Source organism: Nyctereutes procyonoides, unplaced genomic scaffold (genome assembly GCF_905146905.1).
Source record: "Nyctereutes procyonoides isolate TBG_1078 unplaced genomic scaffold, NYPRO_anot_genome, whole genome shotgun sequence".
Taxonomy (NCBI): Eukaryota; Metazoa; Chordata; class Mammalia; order Carnivora; family Canidae; genus Nyctereutes; species Nyctereutes procyonoides.
The window spans coordinates 27,467,852-27,486,735 of NW_026575043.1; the positions used below are offsets into that span (position 1 = coordinate 27,467,852).

Consider the following 18,884-nt stretch of genomic DNA (forward strand, 5'->3'; position numbering starts at 1 on the left):
GATCAAAGACAATGATCCCCCAGTAGGAAAGAAAATCTCTCTCAAAAGAGGAATAAAACTAGAGAAAAGAAGCAGCAGAGGAAGTGAACTATAACCCACTGAAAAAAAATTCAGAAGGCTGTTATTATGAATAAAAAACTGCCATTTCTCCAAAGAAGTTATATCATTCTGCACTTTCACCAACATGGATTAGCGTTCCAGTTGATCTACATCCTTGCCAACCCATTAGCCCCTTAAGTTTTAGTAATCCCAGTAAAATATGAAAAAGTGCCTCATTATCTTACAATTTTCACTTTCCTGATGACTGATTTTGAATGTATTTTAATATGCGTATGTATCATTTACGTATCTTCTCTTGTAAAGTTTCTGTTCAAAAAAAAAAAAGTTTCTGTTCAAATCATTTGTCCTTTTCTTCATGGGGTTGTCCTCTAATGAATTTGTAAAATTATCTTTATATTGTGTTGAATTCAAGATACTACGTATTTCAAATATTTCTCCCAGACTTGCTGTTTTTTTATTTTATTAATGATGTCTTTCAAACAACATAAGCTTTAAATGCTAAGTCGAACTTGTGAATTTTTTTACATAGTTAACTCCCTATGTACTAAGAAATCTTTGACTAAACCAAAGTTTGCAAAGATTTTTTTTTCCACAAATATTTTCTTCTCTGTTTTAATCAATTAGTTCTATAGTCTTACATTTTACTTTTATGCTTCTATCTACAATCTGTCTGCATGTAACAGGAGATTTTTTATATCATGAGAAGTAGTCAATGTTCATATCATTTTTTATACTGACATGCAGTTGTTCCAAAGCCATTTGTTAATATGAGTATCCTGTTCCCTGTGAATTCTCTTGGCATCTTTGTCTAACAATGTATGCGTTTTCCTGTAATCTCTATTTTGTTCCATTAACCTAAATACATATACTTTTTTTTCTTTTAATAATCTTATTAACCTAAAGACCCAGCAATTCTTTTCATGGATATTTAATTTAACCAAAAGAAATAAAAATATATGTCAACAGAAGTCCTGGACATGAATGATTATAGTAGCTTTGTTCATAATAGACCCAAATTTGTAACAACCCAAATGTCCGTCACAGGTGAGTGGATAAATTATATGATAACCATACCATGGAATACTACTCTGCAATAAAAAGAAACGAGTTACTGATGCAAGCAGCTACCAGGGTAATTATGCTAAGAGAAAGAAACCAGACCAAAAAAAGTACCATACTATGTAACTGAATTCATATAAAATACTAACACAGGCAAACACCTAACTACAGTAAATATTTAGAAACTGCCTAGAACCAGGGTTGGAGGACTGACTGCAGAAGGCCACGAAGAAAACTTTTATGGCAATAAAAATGTTCCAAATCTTGACTGCGGTGATGTTCACATGGATGTATGTACATGTCAAACTCACTGAACTATATACACTTAAAGTGAGTACATTTTTACCGCATATAAATTATACCTCAATAAAGTTGATTTTAAAAGTAATTTGAACATAACTACAAATATGTAAAATGCAACCCACCTCAAAATATGTCTAATGTATTTTGCTTAATACTAGAGATAGCAATAGAAGGAGTGTACCATCTTCAGGAGTGATAACTTTTTAGAATGAAAAGCAAAATGACACTAAGAATAACAGCACTGCGAAATAGAACTTTCCACAATGATGAAAATGTTCTGTATCTATGCTGTGTAGCACAGTAGCTATTAACCATATGTAGCTAGTGAGCACTAGTGCAAATGAAAATCAATGAGTAAACCTAACTAATTTAAATTTAAACATAAATAGCTCTATGTAGCTAATAGCTAACATATTGGATAGCACAAGTCTAAAACAGGTAGATAAAAAATCCAATAGACCACAATACATATGTCTTAATAAAGTAGTGGAAATGGGTATATACTTGGAAGAGGGAATAAAATTGAAATAGGAAAGATACAGTAATAACTGGGACTTAACAACAGTCAAAATAACTAAAAATATTTTCAACTATATGCAGTTTTCTAACAAATTCCTGATATGTTTGATTAATTTTATCAGCAGATTAATAAAATAAAGAAGAAAACTAAAACTCTGGAAATATTTCTAACCAAGAATGAGGAACAAGTTTGAGTGGAAATGCCAGGAAACAGGGAGAAAGTGTTCATATAATTTTAGAGTTCACGTCAGACAAGGAAGGAAATACTGGCATAGTTAGATATGATACAGATCAGTAAAACAAATTTCAAAAGCTTCATTTAAATAACAGGCTATGAATTCATAACTCAAAATCTAGAAAGACTACAGAGAAACTTTATAAACTAAAATTCTATATAAACAATCACAAATGATAGTAGCTTTAAAAAGGCAAGTGAACAGAAATTATCTTAAAAAACCAATCAATACAGCTGCAGAGAATTTACTCACAATGTTCAGATTTAAAAGGTTTACAACCAGGAAAAAAAGGGGGAGGGGAATAATCCTAGATGAATATAAAAGAGCGTAAATAAAGGGACATAAAAACATAAAACTGGTAAAGACAAAAGAAAGGGCTTGGAGTGAGGAAAATGTCTGGATCAAAAAGAACATTAAATGAGGTAGACTCCACAGAGTAGACAGCTGTATGACAACAGAACCAGAAAACAAGCAGAACTCCTTAAAAAAAAAAAAAAAAAAAAAAAAAAAAAAAAGTTTAGGAGCCACTAAATTCCCTTTCACTTCGATCATCCCTGTCCAGGAGAATGTTGCTCTCATTTAATAACTCAAGAGTGGGTTTGTCTGGATTAAGAGTGTTTCAACTTGATACTTAAGGTTATTTCTTAAAGAGTATTCATTCCTTAACAAACAACTATCAACAAAATCTTTGACATTCCATGATTATACATATTAGTAAAGCATATAGTTAGCAATCAATAATTCAAAACAGGTAATAAATACATCAAGCTCTTTGTAACAGCTGCACCTGAATCTTACAGGTATAAAATTCAAAAGACTAGTGAGGTGGGGCATTATAAAATTGTCTGAACAAAGAATACCACTAACTTCCTTATTTTTCAAAGAGTTCATAAAAACCATTAAGGGAAAAAAGATATGACCAATAAACATCACAAAGTTACATAATCTCATAATTAAAGAAATGCGATGAAACATCAAATTACCAATAAATGCAAAAAGTTTTAAGTTTGATAGTACTCAGTTTGCCAAGATTGTGAGCAGGGGAAAGACACTCTCATACAAGTTGGTAAGAACACAAAATAATACTGTTTTTGAGGGTAAAAGTTTAATCCATGGACACACTGGTCTCAGCAACTCCACTGCTAAGAATTTACCTTCAGTAAATACTTAAAAAAGGACACCAAGATACATGTGTGAAAATGTTTATTAGAGTGCTGTTTTCAATAGTAATAAACTAGAAATAGCCTAAATGTACATCAGAGGGGACTGTTTATTATGGAATGATAAATAAAATGGAATAACAGCCAATAACAAAATCAGTTCCATCTCCATGCTGGTACGGAAAATTCCTAAGCATGTTAAATGAAAAAAAGCAAGATGCAGAAGAGCATGCAATATGTTCCCATCTATTTTTTTTTAATTTTTATTTATTTATGATAGTCAACACAGATAGAGAGAGAGAGAGGCAGAGACACAGGCAGAGGGAGAAGCAGGCTCCATGCACCGGGAGCCCGATGTGCGATTCGATCCCGGGTCTCCAGGATCGCGCCCTGGGCCAAAGGCAGGCGCCAAACCGCTGCACCACCCAGGGATCCCCCCATCTATTTTTCTTAAACAGTAGATAAAAGATGGAAAAAATATCCTAAAGAACACCTGGAAGTTTTAATTGTAGGTATCTTTAGGAAGAGAGTCTGAGGATAGAAGATATAAAGTAAGAGAAGTTTGTAGGAGATCTTCGTCCTCCTTAGGCTGCCCAGCATCCAAAACCATTCTAATCCGGAGACAGTTTCAAGAGATGAGAAGCAAATACTCCCTTCCCCATCTTTCTCCTCAGGTGTGCAAGCATAAGACCAATCAGGTCCTCCTGCTCTGGACAGTGAATCCCAGGTGGTGAACAAGCAAGGTACAGAGGAGTCAGATCCCTCAAAGAGATCTCCAGAAGAGCTGAAGGCTTCTGAGCACAGTCACCAAATGCAGTCATGGCAGGAGTACTTTGGACAGTCAGTATCCAAGCAGCAGTGTCCTAAGCAGAAAGCCCTTACTGTAACCTCCTGACCAGGCCTTGCTTCCTTCAGCTTCTGCAAATCCTTCCAAGCCTGGTTCTCTTAGCTATAAGCTATCTAACATTTTACTTTTTCTTTATTTATTTACTTATTTATTCATTCATGAGAGACACAGAGACAGAGAGGGAGAGAGAGAGACACAGGCAGAGGGAGAAGCAGGCTTCTATATTATATATAATATATATAATATATATAAAATCTAGGTTATATATTCAACTATATTTTCCTAGAGTTGTTCTGCTTTATTTTGTTTTTTTGCTTTTTGGGTTGTGGTTTTTGTGTGTGTGGATTTTTTGTTTTTGTTTTTGAGGGAGGTTTGGTAAAATACTTTTTGTGCTCCCTTAAATATGTGAACTTTACAATTTCTTATCTAGCACTTTGGGCAACAGTGAGACTGGCAGGAGAATAAACAATCTATTTCAAAGAAAATATCACAGCATTTTTTAAAAGGGGGGAGGGTAAGTCCTCTAAAGAACTTGAATATTACTTAGGAAAACATTCACCATGGCTGCCCCTCCCACTTCCTCCTCTCTCCTCCCAAGGATTTCATGCCCACAATTGGCTCATTGCCTTATAAATTTGATACAATGGAACAGCGGAAAAAGGCAAGAAAACAGCACTTTCCAAAGGGAAATGGGAAAATTTAACTGTAGATACTTAGAAAGTAGACTAAAAACTCAGACAAGAGCAAAGAGATAATACCCTCAAAATGTGGGAAATCTAGAATACAAATCTAAGACAACTTCAAATAATTTCAATATATAAAACTCAGAATTCATTAAGACAGCTGTGAGAATAAAGTATTTTTTAGAAGTTTTCACTTTCTTCAAAGAATTCCTATGAACTAGTTCTAAATAAGCTGAAAAGGTACATTTTAAATTATTTTTGTCAAAAATATATAAACATATCTTTCAAAAGACATATAAAACTTGTAATAAAAACTCAGCTAAGGGAAGACAGCAGTGTAGGAATCACCAGGAATCCATCTTTGCACCTAGACAACTGTACTGGTATAATCTGACCCGTGTAAACTATTCTGGAACCCTGAGTCTATTCAAAAGCTTGCAGCTTCCAGGGGAAGGCTGAGACAGTAAATCACAGTCAATTTCAGTCAATTTCAACTCTTAGTAGGAGCAGCTACCCACCCAAGCCCAGCGCCCTCAGCTCCCAGCAGGCAGCCACCACACATTCCCAGCACAGCCTGCACCAGCTTCTAGGACCTTGTACTCCAAATATCAGAGATCTGTTCTGATCACTGACTCCTCGATTACAGACATGCAGACACAGAAGCAGGCCACCACTGCTGAAATCCCCACTTTAAGGCTTCCAGGGGACTTTAAGATCTAGAACCTATTTTTTTTTCCTTCATTTACCTCCCTTTTTTCTCTTTTGGGAGCCACGCATTTAAGACATGACATCCATGCTGGTGTGAACGTAAGTTTTCAACTCTTTTGGGTAAACAAAGGGAATTCAACTGCTCAATTTTATGGAATAGATTTCGTTTTGTAAGAAACCACCAGCTCTCTTCCAAAACAGCCATACCATTTTGCGCGCTGTGACTATTTCACATACTGCCATTACCAGAGTTTTGTATGCACAGCATTTCACCTATATGACATTCTAGAAAAGTCAAAAGGATAGAGATAGTAAAAACATCAGCAGTTGCCAGAGGCTGGGGTGGGGGTATAAATAGGCAGAATGCAGACTAGTGTGAGAGCAGTAAAACTACTGGGTATGCTCCTGTAATGGTGGACACATGTCATTAAATGTGTCCAAGCCCATTCGACACACAACCAAGAGTGAACCCTAATGTAAATTATGGATTTTATATGATAATGATGTGGTCAGTACAGGTTCATCAATTATGACAAACAGACCACTCTAGTAGAGGGGAATCATAACGAAGGAGACTCTACAGGTGTGAGGGCAGGGGGCATACGGGACACTTTCGTACCTTCTACCAAATGTAGCTGTGAAAGGGAAATGGCTCAAAACACTAAAGTCTATTAAAAAAAAAAAAAAATTCAAGCAGCCCCGGTGGCTCAGTGGTTTAACACCACCTTCAGCCCAGGGCGTGATCCTGGAGAACCAGGGTCAGTTCCTGCATCGGGCTCCCTGCATGGAGCTTGCTTCTCCCTCTGCCTGTGTCTCTGCCTCTCTCTCTCTCTCTCTCTCTCTCTGTCTCCATGAATAAATAAAATCTTTAAAAAAAAAAATTCCACACCATAGTTAGTATGATATGCGATAGTAAAAGACAAAACCTTTCTTTCAAGGTCAGTAACAAAACAAGAAGTCTACTTTTGCCACCTCTATCCAAAAACGCATCCATATTGCAAAGGAATAAATAAAATCATCTCTGCAGATGACATGTTCTTATATTTATGAAACCTTAAAGATTCCACAAAAAAATGGTTAGAATAAACAAATTAAGCAAAAATTAAGCAGCAGCATACAAAATTAACATGTAAAAATTGGTTATATCTCTATGCACTAACAATGAACAATCCAAAAAGGAAAATCCCATCCATGATTAGCTGAAAAAGAGGATCTACGAATGAACTTCATCAGAAGGTGATACAGAGAGAAAACCACAAAACACTGTTGGAAAAATGGAAGACCCAAATAAATGGAAAGACATTCCACATTCATGGATTGGAAGACTTGATACTGTTAAGACTTCAATACCACTCAACAAAATCTACAAATTAATGTCATTCAAAAATTTCCAAAACTTTTTTTTTTTTGCAGAAAAAGAAAATTCCATCCTAAAATTCATATGGTCTCTCAAAACCCTCAATGGCCACAACAATCTTGAAATAGAAGAACAAAGCTGTAAGTCTTACAATTCCTGATTTCAAAAAGTTACTATAAAGATATAAAGTGTGGTACTGGCATGAAGACAGACATATTTGGTAATAGACTAGAATTGAGAGCCCAGAAACAAACTCTTGTATATATGGCCAAATAATTTTTTGGTAAGTGTTCCAAGACCATTCAATGGGACAAGGACAGTCTTTTTAACAAATGGTGCTGGGAAAAGTAGCTATCCACATGTAAGAGCATTAGGTTGGACCCTTATCTTACACCCCCCCCAAAAAAAAATTACTAAACAGAGATTAATAATGATCTAAACAAAAAAGACTGAACATTACAAAACTCTTGAAATATAAAGGCTTTATAATACCAGTTTAGCAATGGTTTCTTGGATGTATCACCAAAGGCAGACAACAAAAAACAGCTAAACTGGACTGCATCAAATTTTTAAACATTTTGTGCATCAAAGGACAGTATCAACAAAGCAAAAAGGTAACCCACAGAATGGGAAAAATATATGCAAATCACATTATCTGGGATTAATACCTAGAATATATAAAGAATATATAATACCTAGAATATATAAAGTCCCAGAACTCAACAATAAAAACATAAACCATTCAGTTTATAAATGGACAAAAAGGGATCCCTGGGTGGCGCAGCGGTTTGGCGCTTGCCTTTGGCCCAGGGCGCGATTCTGGAGACCTGGGATCGAATCCCGCGTCAGGTTCCCAGTGCATGGAGCCTGCTTCTCCCTCTGCCTGTGTCTCTGCCTCTCTCTCTCTCTCTCTCTCTGTGACTATCATAAATAAATAAAAATTAAAAAAATAAATAAAATAAATGGACAAAAAACTTAGGCCTTTCTCCAAAGATACACAAATGGTCAAATAAGCACATGAAAAGATGTTCAACATCAACAATTATTATGGAAATGCAAATCAAAACCACACTGAGGTATCACCTTACAACTCTCAAAAATGTCTGGAATCCAAAAGACAAGAAACAAGTGTTAGCAAGGATGGGGGGGGGGGATCCCTTATGTACTGTCAGTGAGAATGTGAATTGGTGCAGCCACTGTGGAAAACAGTATGGAGGTTCCTCAAAAAATTAAAAGTAGAACTGCCCTATGATTCACTAATTCCACTACGAGGTATCTAACCAAAGAAAATGAAAACACTAATTCAAAATGATACACACACCCCTAGTTTACTGCAGCATTATTTACAATATCCAAATTATGGAATCAGCCCAAGGGTCCACTGACAGATCAATAAAGAGGAGATAATACACACACACACACACACACACACACACACACACAGGAATATTACTCAGCCATTTAAAATAAAAAAATGAGATCTTGCCATTTACAACATGGATGGACACAGAGGTAAGTCAGAGAAAGACAAATACCATATGATTTCACTTATAATGTAGAATCTGATAAGCAAAACCAATTAATACACAAACAAAAAGTAGAAATAGACCCGTACAAAGGGAAGCAGGTAGGAGTATGGATGAAATGGGTGAAGGAGAGCAGGAGATAAAGGCTTTGTCATGGGGATGAAAAGTACAGCACAGGGAATATAGTCAACAGTATTGTAATAGTGTTCTATGGTGACAGATGGTAGTCCACAATGTATAGAGTTATCCAATCACTACATTATAAACCTGAACCCAATATAACGTGTGTCAACTATATTTCAATTAAAAAAAAAAAGATTATGTGGCAAATATTACAAAAGTAGAATCCCCAAAGACCAAAAAATCGCTGGTCATTTTCTTGGTTCCTCTGGAACTTGCACTAAACTTGTCTAGACTCAAAAGAGGAACAGAGGGAAGGAGGGGTGGAAGGTCTCCTAGTAGGTGGTCAAAAATGTAAGACACCTCAGTGGCTCAGCTAGGTTGAGTATCTACCTTTAGCTCAGGGAGTCCCAGGTTCGAGTCCCACATCGGGCTCCCTGCATGGAGCCTGCTTCTCCCTCTGCCTGTGTCTCTGCCTCTGTGTGTCTCTCTCATGAATAAAAAAAAAAAAAAAAAGTAAAACTGACTCTACTAGATGCTTAAATAGGCCTTTCAGAAGGGAGACTGTAAGGCCTCAAATTTAGACTTTGGAAGTTGTCTCAAGATAATTACAGTCATTGTAAGCGTGTACGCTAAAAGTACTGATATGTCCAATGTGCACATTTTAAACACCTGTTTCTAAAATCCTCTTTTAGCATTTCTTCATTTTTTTAAAACACTGGGCCTGGGTATATGAGAGTGGCCAAGTGGTTAACATGGATTTCCCAGAGTTCTGGTTCCTAGCAAATGAAGCAATTATCAGCTATCACACTCCAGAAGTAAAAAGAATGGGAAGATCTTGGAAAGTTTCTAGCTAAAATAAGGGTTCTTTATGCTCGTCCTCTTCTTCTTGTTTTGGGGGAACAGGCTTTGCAGGAGAGGTCAGTTACCAAGGCTCATAAGGAGGGAGGGGTAAGTTTCCCAGGTCTCTGCTTCTATAGCTGATGTGTGCGATTTCCCCAAGTTACACTGGTTTAAAATAACGATGGAGCAGGGAGGGGGAGAGACACACAATGAGATACACTTCATACCTATTAGGATGGCTCTATTAAAAAAAAAAGAAAAGAAAAGCCCAGAAAATAACAAGTGTTGATGAGGATGTGGAGAAATTGGAACATTTGTACCTGCTGGTGAGAATGAAAAATGATGCAGCTGTTGTGGGAAACAATATGGCAGTCCCTCAAAAAGTAAAACACAGAATCATCATTTGACCCAGCCATTCCCATTTCTGGGTATGTAACCAAACAAACTGAAAGCGGGGCCCTGTACAGATACTGATACACCTATGGTCATACCAGCATTATTTACAATAGTCAAAAGGTAGAAGAAACCCAAGTGTCTCTCCCTGGATGAATAAACGGAATGTGGTATGTATGTACAATGGAAGAAAATGTGGCCTGTGAGGCCACAACATGAATACATAATGCTAAGTGAAATCACATGCTATGCTAAGTCAGTCACAAAAAGACAAATATTGCATGACTCCACTCATATAAGGTACTCAGAATAATTCCATGCACAGAGACAGAAAGTAGAACAGTGGTTGCCAAGAGCTCAGAGTAGGGAGAATGGAGAGTTACTACAACATTTCAGTGTGGTAGGAGAAAAAAACGTTTTAGATGTGACAGTGATGACAGCTGTGCAATGCAAATGTACCCAACACCACTGAAGTACACATTTAGAAATGGTTAAAATGGGGACACCTGGGTGGCTCAGTGATTGAGTGTCTGCCTTCAGCCCAGGGCGTGACCCCGGGGTCCTGGGATCGAGTCCCGCATCGGGCTCCCTGCAAGGAGCCTGCTTCTCCCTCTGCCTGTGTCTCTCATGAATAAATAAATAAAATCTTGGGGGGGGGGGTTAAAATGGTAAATTTTAGGAGCTCAGTTGATTTCAGCTGAAGTCATGATCTTCTCAGGGTCATTAGATCAAGTCCTGCATCAGCCTTCACACTGGGCATGGAGCCTGCTTAAGACCCCCCCCCACCCTTTGTCTGTCTCTCTGCCCCATGTCTAAAAAGGGGGGGGGATTTTATAGTATATATTTTATATGTATACATATAATCTATATATATAATTTTACCACAATAAAAAATAGTATTCGTTTCTAGCTCTATTCATCCTCAAACCAATGTCCTCACTTCTTCCCCCATCCTCAACTACTCATTTATTTTTTTCCTGGATTTAATTCAGCATTTCTATGTTATACATACAACACTACTTCTTGAAGATTTATCAATTACCTGCATAGCTTCTGCCACAGTAGATGAAGCCTACAAAACCAGTACCACCTCCACTTTTTACTTCTCTTATTACTAACCTTAAATGGCAATACAACGATTCTGGGTTAGGCCATCCAACAGATAGTAGTTATTTGCTTCCTATTCTAATTCACCTATTTTTCAAAGAATCTATTTCCCCAAACTTTTCAATATCCATCTATCAGTTCAATTTTTTATTTTTTTCCTGAAGCCCTCTTTCCTACTGCTCCCATCAGAATTGCTTGCTCTTCAGCTTATAACACAGTTGTCATCTCTCGACTTTTCTTTGTTGCTTCTGAGTTGGATCCACTGTTTACCAAAGCCCCTTCTCTTTTCTTTCTTGGTTTATTCTCTCATTTTGTTAGGGTGCACTCTATAGTGCTTTCCAAAGAAATGCTGCATGGGTACATATTTTTTGGTTGTTCTTGCATGTCTTTCTCTCCTACTTTTGCACTTGACTGATGGTTTGGCTGGATGCAGAACTCTAAGCTGAACAGAGAACTCGTACAGCACTGCTCCTCCATCTTCCATCTTTAACTCTTAGGTGCTGAGAAGTTAGATGTCATTTATATTTCTAATCCTTCCTAAATGATCCTGCAAGTTTTTGAGACATTCTCATTATTTCTGGTGTTCCTAAAAAAATGTCATAACTGCCTGGCACTGGCCTGTTTTCATTCATCCCGCTTGGCACTATATATCTCTTTTCAATCTGGAAACTCAAATCTTAAATAAATTTTCTGGCATATGCCTAAATATAGCATCTACCTCTGGCATATACATGTATATGGTACATTTCATCTTCTGATAGATAGGGCTACTAAGAAAATCAGCTTGGGAAAATGACAGACTGGATGTGACCCTTAGCTCACTATTATCAACTGCAGCACCTGGGGAAGGTAATCTCTTTTAAACCATATATGAAATGGGGACAGGTGTACGGTAGAGATTTTTAATACAATGACACATGTAAACTGCTTTTGCAACAGCAGCACATGCATGTGAATAAAGTACAATGTTACCTATTATTAAAATTTCAAAAACTGGATTGGTATAGATACTATAAACACTGTCCAATCCATTAAGGTTCTGCTATTTGTAATAGAACTAATAGAAGTGGGAGGCAGCCAATGGGTATAGGGTTTCTTTGGGGGTGATAAAAATGTTTTGGGACTTGAGAAAACTGATAGCTACAAAACACTGAAGATACAAAATGTCACTGAACTGTTCACTTTAAAATGATTAATCTTATGTTATATACTTTTCACCTCAATAAAGAGAAAAAAAGGAAGGAAACAGAAAGGCAATATGAAGGAAGAAGTCAAAAGTTGTTGAAAAGGGAGACTGGAATTGGTACTTTTTCCTGTAAATTACTGTGAAATTTTCCTCTATATACTCGCTTTTTAATTCTTTGAACTGAGTAGCCAACAATGACAATGTTGGGAAGACAAACACTTTTCCTTTTGTATCAAAAACCAACACGTTAAATAAAGTTGATTGAGAGATCAACATATAATTAAGAGAAGATTATTTGAAGTTTTTTCAAGAAGAAAATATGTAAAACAGGAAGTTGGAAGATATATATATATGAATAAAAAAGCTAATAGTAAAGAAGATGATGGATTAAGTCCTTTAAAAAAAAAAATCACAATATATCAGAAGACTAAGCTGTAAGCATTTCCTTACAATAAATAGGGCAATCTACCCAAATCTCAAATCTTTCCAATAAAAGGGGAAGCAAACTGTGTGCTACTGATTGCAGAGTAGGGGGAAATACTGTTATATCCACCTTTTTTCATTTTCAACATTTCCCAAATTGCAAGGAACACTGTTTAGAGAAATGCTATTCAGTACAGTACAAAAGAAAAAAAAACAGAGAAGGGGTGAGGGAGAGAGAGAAAGAAAAACAAAGGAACAGGAAAGCAGCATATTCGAATTTCACTCTTGAGAGATTCACAAGACACAGCAGTGTATTAAAGGTTCTGCAGTAAGAAAGCTAGTTCACTTCTATGAAACCTACATCTGTCTGATTTATTAAGTACCAAAGAGTTCTTAAGCTAGATCTGTCTGTTAAACACATAATGCATCATTTTGTTAAAGACTGCTTTGATTTATACCCGATAACATATAAATTAGGGTAACTTCAATATTAGCCCCAGGGATAAGATTACCACGCATATCCAAGAATAATCAATTACCTGAATAAAACATTGTTTCAAATTACCAGCTAGTCAGAGCAAGAGCTTAGTGGCAGTAAAGGAGGGGGAGAGAAGGTGGGTATAAGAGGAAAAGAAGAAAAACAATCTGGGAACAGTTAGCTCTTCAACTTCCCCTGTTGAGATGTCCTTGTCCTTATCCTGCCCTGTCAATTCTGATTATTAAACAAAACATTTACAGTTTAGATAGTAAAAAATTTCAGCTTAGTTCACTTCTCCCACACTTTTTATTTACATTAATTCCTGATCCTAGGAGGTAACCTCAAAAAGAGAGGTTACATATTTGTCACCTGAGTACCTCAAGTATAAAACTTCATGTTGCCATAACAATCCATATCCCAAAAGAGTTGAATACTGCATAATTTAAGCATAAAGGCATTTGCACTTTCAGTTTCTTTTACTCAAAGACATACAACACTAACAAAATCTGAACCTGGCACAGCATTTCTGGTTGGGGGTAAAATCATAGAAAAAACATGGATTTAGAGAAGGAAAGGTAATTTTAAATATTCTTTAGCTATCCCAATAGGGGGCAGCCCGGTGGCTCAGCGGTTTAGCGCCGCCTTTGGCCCAGGGCGTGATCCTGAAGACCGCGGATGGAGTCCCACATCAGGCTCCCTGCAGGGAGCCTGCTTCTCCCTCTGCCTCTTTCTCTGTCTCTCATGAATAAATAAATGAAAATCTTTTAAAAAAGTAAGTAAATAAATAAATAAATAAATAAAGACATCCCAATAGGTAGGGCTAAGGAAAATCCAAATGGAAATACCTTTGTTAAGAGAAAACTGGTAAGGAAATAAAGAAACATTTTTTCATTGAGATGTTATCATCTTTGAACCAAAAAGGAATCACTACTGATTATTACTACTGTGTCCAATATTGTGGGAACCGATTAAGGAAATCAATCATTTAGGTACTAGAGACAGTAGTACCTAAGTCCCTTGGAGAGGTTAATCCTCACAGGAAAATTACCTGAAGTTATTTATTTTATTTTACTTCATAGGGAAAAAGCTAGAGCTACCTTTGTGGTCACTGTTCATCCTTTTTCTCGTAATAGAAGCGAAATGGAGTGAGCAAGTGAAGCCAACCTCACTAGCCATAAATCCCCCCAGTCAAAAAATGGGGGAGGGCAAGACAAACTAAGCATATCACAGCTATTACACTCTTATAATTCTTCATTATTTACATGCTACTGCCATTGCCATTACCATAAGGGTCACAAGATCAATTGGTTAAATAACAATAACTATTAGCTAAATAACAAACCATATTCACAAACCTTTTTTAAGGAGTAACATTTGAAAAAAATCAAAAGCTAGCTAAAAGAAACTAGACACACTAAAGCAGACAGAATAAACTTCAACCCTGGTTATTGATAGCAAATTAAATGTGTGAATCTTAATTCAGAGGCACAAAGGTGGGAAATACTAAGTCAGAAGATGACAGATCAAAACACTTCCCAGCACAGTATTTTCTTGGTGAGATTATTATAGTCTAATAATAATAGTCTGAAAATGAAATGTGTAGATCCAGAAACCAAACTTATTAATAACCGAAAAGACAATCAATCACTTTCAGTGACTTTTCACTGTCATAAGAGAGCAAAGAGCAGGCAAAGCACGACCAGCCCCCAGGTTAACTTAGCACAAGGATGCCCCTGCAGTGACCAGAAAACCTGTCCTCTACCCACAGTATTCATACTCTTCTTTCCATACGAGTACTAATCTGATTTGGTTGAATTAGTACTCGGTTGAATACAGAATTATACAGTAGTAATATAAAAAGAGATCAACCTGCAAAATATTTCATCTAAGTCATACGGAGGCCTGATTAAACACTCCTGCGCCACAGCAGAGAATACATGTGCAGTGACTGCACTGCTCATTTTCCAAATTCTCCCATCACTCTCGATTCAAAATTTATGCCCCTCATTCTGTTTTCCATCCCCTACTGCATTTTCTGTAGATGTGTATCACCACTGACGAAGCTGTATCATGGATCTGTGATGTTACCCATCCTTCCAACTGTGTCCTGCCCAACCATGAGAAGATACATTTATTTTCCTATTTTCACACTCTTAAATAGTACTTCTGACAGACCCATGTACCTATCATTATAACAGAAACTACAAAGAAAGTAGTAGTTTGGGTTTTTCTGTAGTTTTTGTAGATACTGACATTTAATAATTCTGAACAGAATATAAACACTAAAACAGTCCAATTGGACACAATACTGCAAAATGCAAATATATACATCAGTTCAAAGCAAACTGCTAAAAAATTAACCACTTAGAAAAACAACTTATGGCTAGCTCATATAAGAATACAGCTAGGCTCATATGCTTAGACAACTATTATAAAAGGATTCTACATCTGCATAATGCTTTGCAAAGTGCTCTCCCATTATGAAAACATTAATTCTCCCCAAATATTTAAATTGAAAGTCTCCAAGAAAGAGATTTCTGAAAGAGGATAAAGGATATAATCCAAAAATATAAACTTTAAAAACCCATTAAATTTTCTGCTGACATTTACAGTTAATTTTTCATGCATATATATTTTTGCTTTGGAGTGAGAAAATATATTAAGACTGCACAACAGATACAAATTCCTTCTCTCATAAAATATATCATGTACTCAGGTTATACATGTATTAAATTATTTAAATCAGCCTTGAAAAATACTGTTTTGAATCAAATAATAATTATACTCAGAAAGTTACCCAAGTTTATAAAAGAGACAAAGTCAGGCTTTCATTTGTCCAGCAATTCCTGTCCAGATCCTCTGTACAAAATACTTCTTCAAATGCACGGTATACTTATGGCTCATTACAAACTGTTCCATGTAAAAAATAAATGGTATTAGTTATCTCTACCTTAGAATGAATAAATTTAAGTGAATGAATCCACTCAAGGATTCTAAACCTAATCCCCAATTCTGAAATAAAAGACAAAAATCATAGTGCAATGGAATCCAGGAATTAAAATTAACTTGGTAAGAAGCATTGAAAGGAGTCCACGAAACCGTATCACATACACCTGATCATGTCAAAGGTTCTTATAAAACGAGTTGTATCCCACTGAGGTCCATTAAACAAATAGAAAGCAGTTACAGAGCACCAACATAATAAAAATAGAGTTTACATCTCAGAGTACGTCATTTTCCATGATTTAGAAATCTTCTCTAAATGAAAATACAGCATGAATACATCAATATTTGAAACAGAAAATAAGAGTTCTTACCTTACTACATCATCAATATTGTTCCTGTATACGCCTTCAAGTCTTTCTGCAGGAAACCCCATAGCAATAATGTTGGGATAAATATCTGAGTATTTAAGTTAAGGAAATACCTGAAATATACAACAATGCAAACTAACACATACATGTGGTAAAACATTAGCTGATTTTAAAAATTAAATGGTTGTCCAAGGTATTTATAAACCACCATATGTAATTAAGAAACACAGGGGAGTACATAATTCCAAAAAAAGATCCTCAAAATAATAAGGCAAAATAATTTTCAAATCCCTCTACCTAGTACATTAAAAACACCTTCAAGGAAAAAAGCAACTTCCAATGCTTAGACATGGGTACCTGAAAAACAAAACCAGAGTTTATAAATCACAGAACTGAAGTCACCTTGGGACAAAAACCAAGCATCAAAATAAAAACAAAAATAGCTACACAACTACTCATTTTTCATAGTTATATACTGCACCACAGCACAGAGAAAAGTACAATTAAGAATTAGGAAGCCAGATTTAAGAGCTGGCTATGCCTCCATCCAGTTGTATAATTTGGACATGTAACTAAACCTTTTTAGGCTTCAATTTCCCATTCCATGCAATTAGGCTGAGACAACCACAGTGATCTCCTCCAAGTTCTTGGTATTTGTGTCTAATACTGAACTAAGGTAGAAACTTACTCTCATTTACTATCAAGGTAGTCAACACTTAGCAAGCCGTTCTATTCATTTATGTTACACACTACAGCTGGTATAAAAACAAACTTCTGTGCTCCAGAAAAATCTGTATCAAACTAACTAAAAAGAAACCATCACCAAATCTACATTCCTATGCATTTTGTCGATCGTAGCAGCTCTCATTTCCTCGAGTGCCATCATCCCTCTTTCTAATCTCATGATTTTGGGAACACAGACCTTCCCAAATAGCCAAGCTAATCTGCCTCAAGCCTCCTATCAACACCATCCCTGAAGTTCTCCACCTGCCTACTCCTGGACCCCCACTCGTTCTTCAAATACAATCCAAAATTCACTAAATCCAGTGCCTTTTTCTAGATCTTATTTTTTCACTTCCTGCTGCATTCACATTATTGAGCTGATTTCAGTATTAGTTTCAATCCAAAAATAATTATCAAGTTACTGAAGGCCTTTATTTTAGTGTTATTTTTTAAAAGGTTTATCCATAGTTTTACCACACACTGATTGGATAGACCTAAAAATATTTTAAGGAAAAAAAAAAAAAACCCACATAGAACAGCATATACAGTACGCTAAGTTCTGTATTAAAAAAAAAAAAGTTCCTTTGATATAAAATGAAGAACTCTTACACATATAGTTGCTTGAATTTGAACTTAACATACACGTGCATGTGCACACACACACAGATGATAACTGAGAAAATAAATAAAGATGATTGCTTCACAGGGAAGGAGAGGCAAAGGGGAGAAGCATACACTAAAAACAGCAACAAACCCGATTAAATACCAAATTGATAACCAGGAGACAGGGTTTATCTTACAGGAGTTATTTGGACATTGCAAATTTACTGTAATTCTTGGTAGGAAGTACTCTAAGAACAAAAAGAACTACAAAGAAAATTTAAACTTCTGAGAGTTTGTTTTTACTAATTTCAGTGTTGATATCCTCAAGCTTTTTTCTATATTGTAGAAAAAAACTGCTAATTATGCTAATAATTTTAAGATTCATGATTACAGGTATAAAAGAGATACCATTATAAAATCAAGAAATCAAGTAAAAACACTAAAACATCATCATGAACTCATGTTTATAAGAATTTATGTTCTCTAGGTGTCTTCACTGACGTGGCCTAAAAGCATTTCAATCCTAGCAGCAAACAATCCCTGAATGCAGATTTCATCTCTAATATATAATACACTAAAAGATACTAAACTCCTTGGAACAACTGATGCCAGGTCTGGGGCAGGAAGATACAGGAAGATCTTTCTGTGCCAGAAGACAAGGAAGGTATTCAGAGATTAATGGTGTCTATCAGACAGATTTGGAGCTAACAAGAAGACATCCCAGGGCCTTGCGTTGTAACAATCTGAGTATCAAAGAAAAAATTTAAATGGTAGTAAATTAAAACACCCTAAATAAAATTAAAACCATTGAGTCTATAAGGATACTCAGAAGAAAAAATGAACTAAATCTTTTTCATTTATCACCCTTTTGAAGTGGCTATTTTAACAGTTCTTTCTTTACTTTGAAAGTAGGTAAAGGGGGAGATTAAGTATTGATGCTACTTTTCCTGTAGGTTCTGTATTTCAGGGCAACCAAATAGCCCCATTTCATAAGGGTAAAGATCTACTTTACAGAAAAACGCCAGTTAATAAACACAAAAGAACAGAACTTTAAAAATGGTATTTTGCAACCCCTAATAAAATTACTGATTTAGGCAAGGATCAACAACTGGTTCTACACCAACAGGTGACTGGATGATGAACTTTCTTAGAGAAACAGTAACACTGCACAAAATACTTTCTAATGTAAGGAGACAAATACAACTGAACAGCAGGCAGAAAGGGCCACCACCACCC

General features: G+C 36.0%; 1 protein-coding gene across 1 annotated transcript in view; it reads right to left on the reverse strand.

Annotated features, from left to right (window-relative positions):
- PTEN (phosphatase and tensin homolog) overlaps positions 1–18,884 on the reverse strand; it is an 88,448-nt gene that overhangs the window by 47,942 nt on the left and 21,622 nt on the right. The window contains exon 2 of the mRNA XM_055322033.1: positions 16,326–16,410. Within this exon, the coding sequence (XP_055178008.1) occupies positions 16,326–16,410 (85 nt within the window). The remainder of the gene's footprint in view (positions 1–16,325; positions 16,411–18,884) is intronic.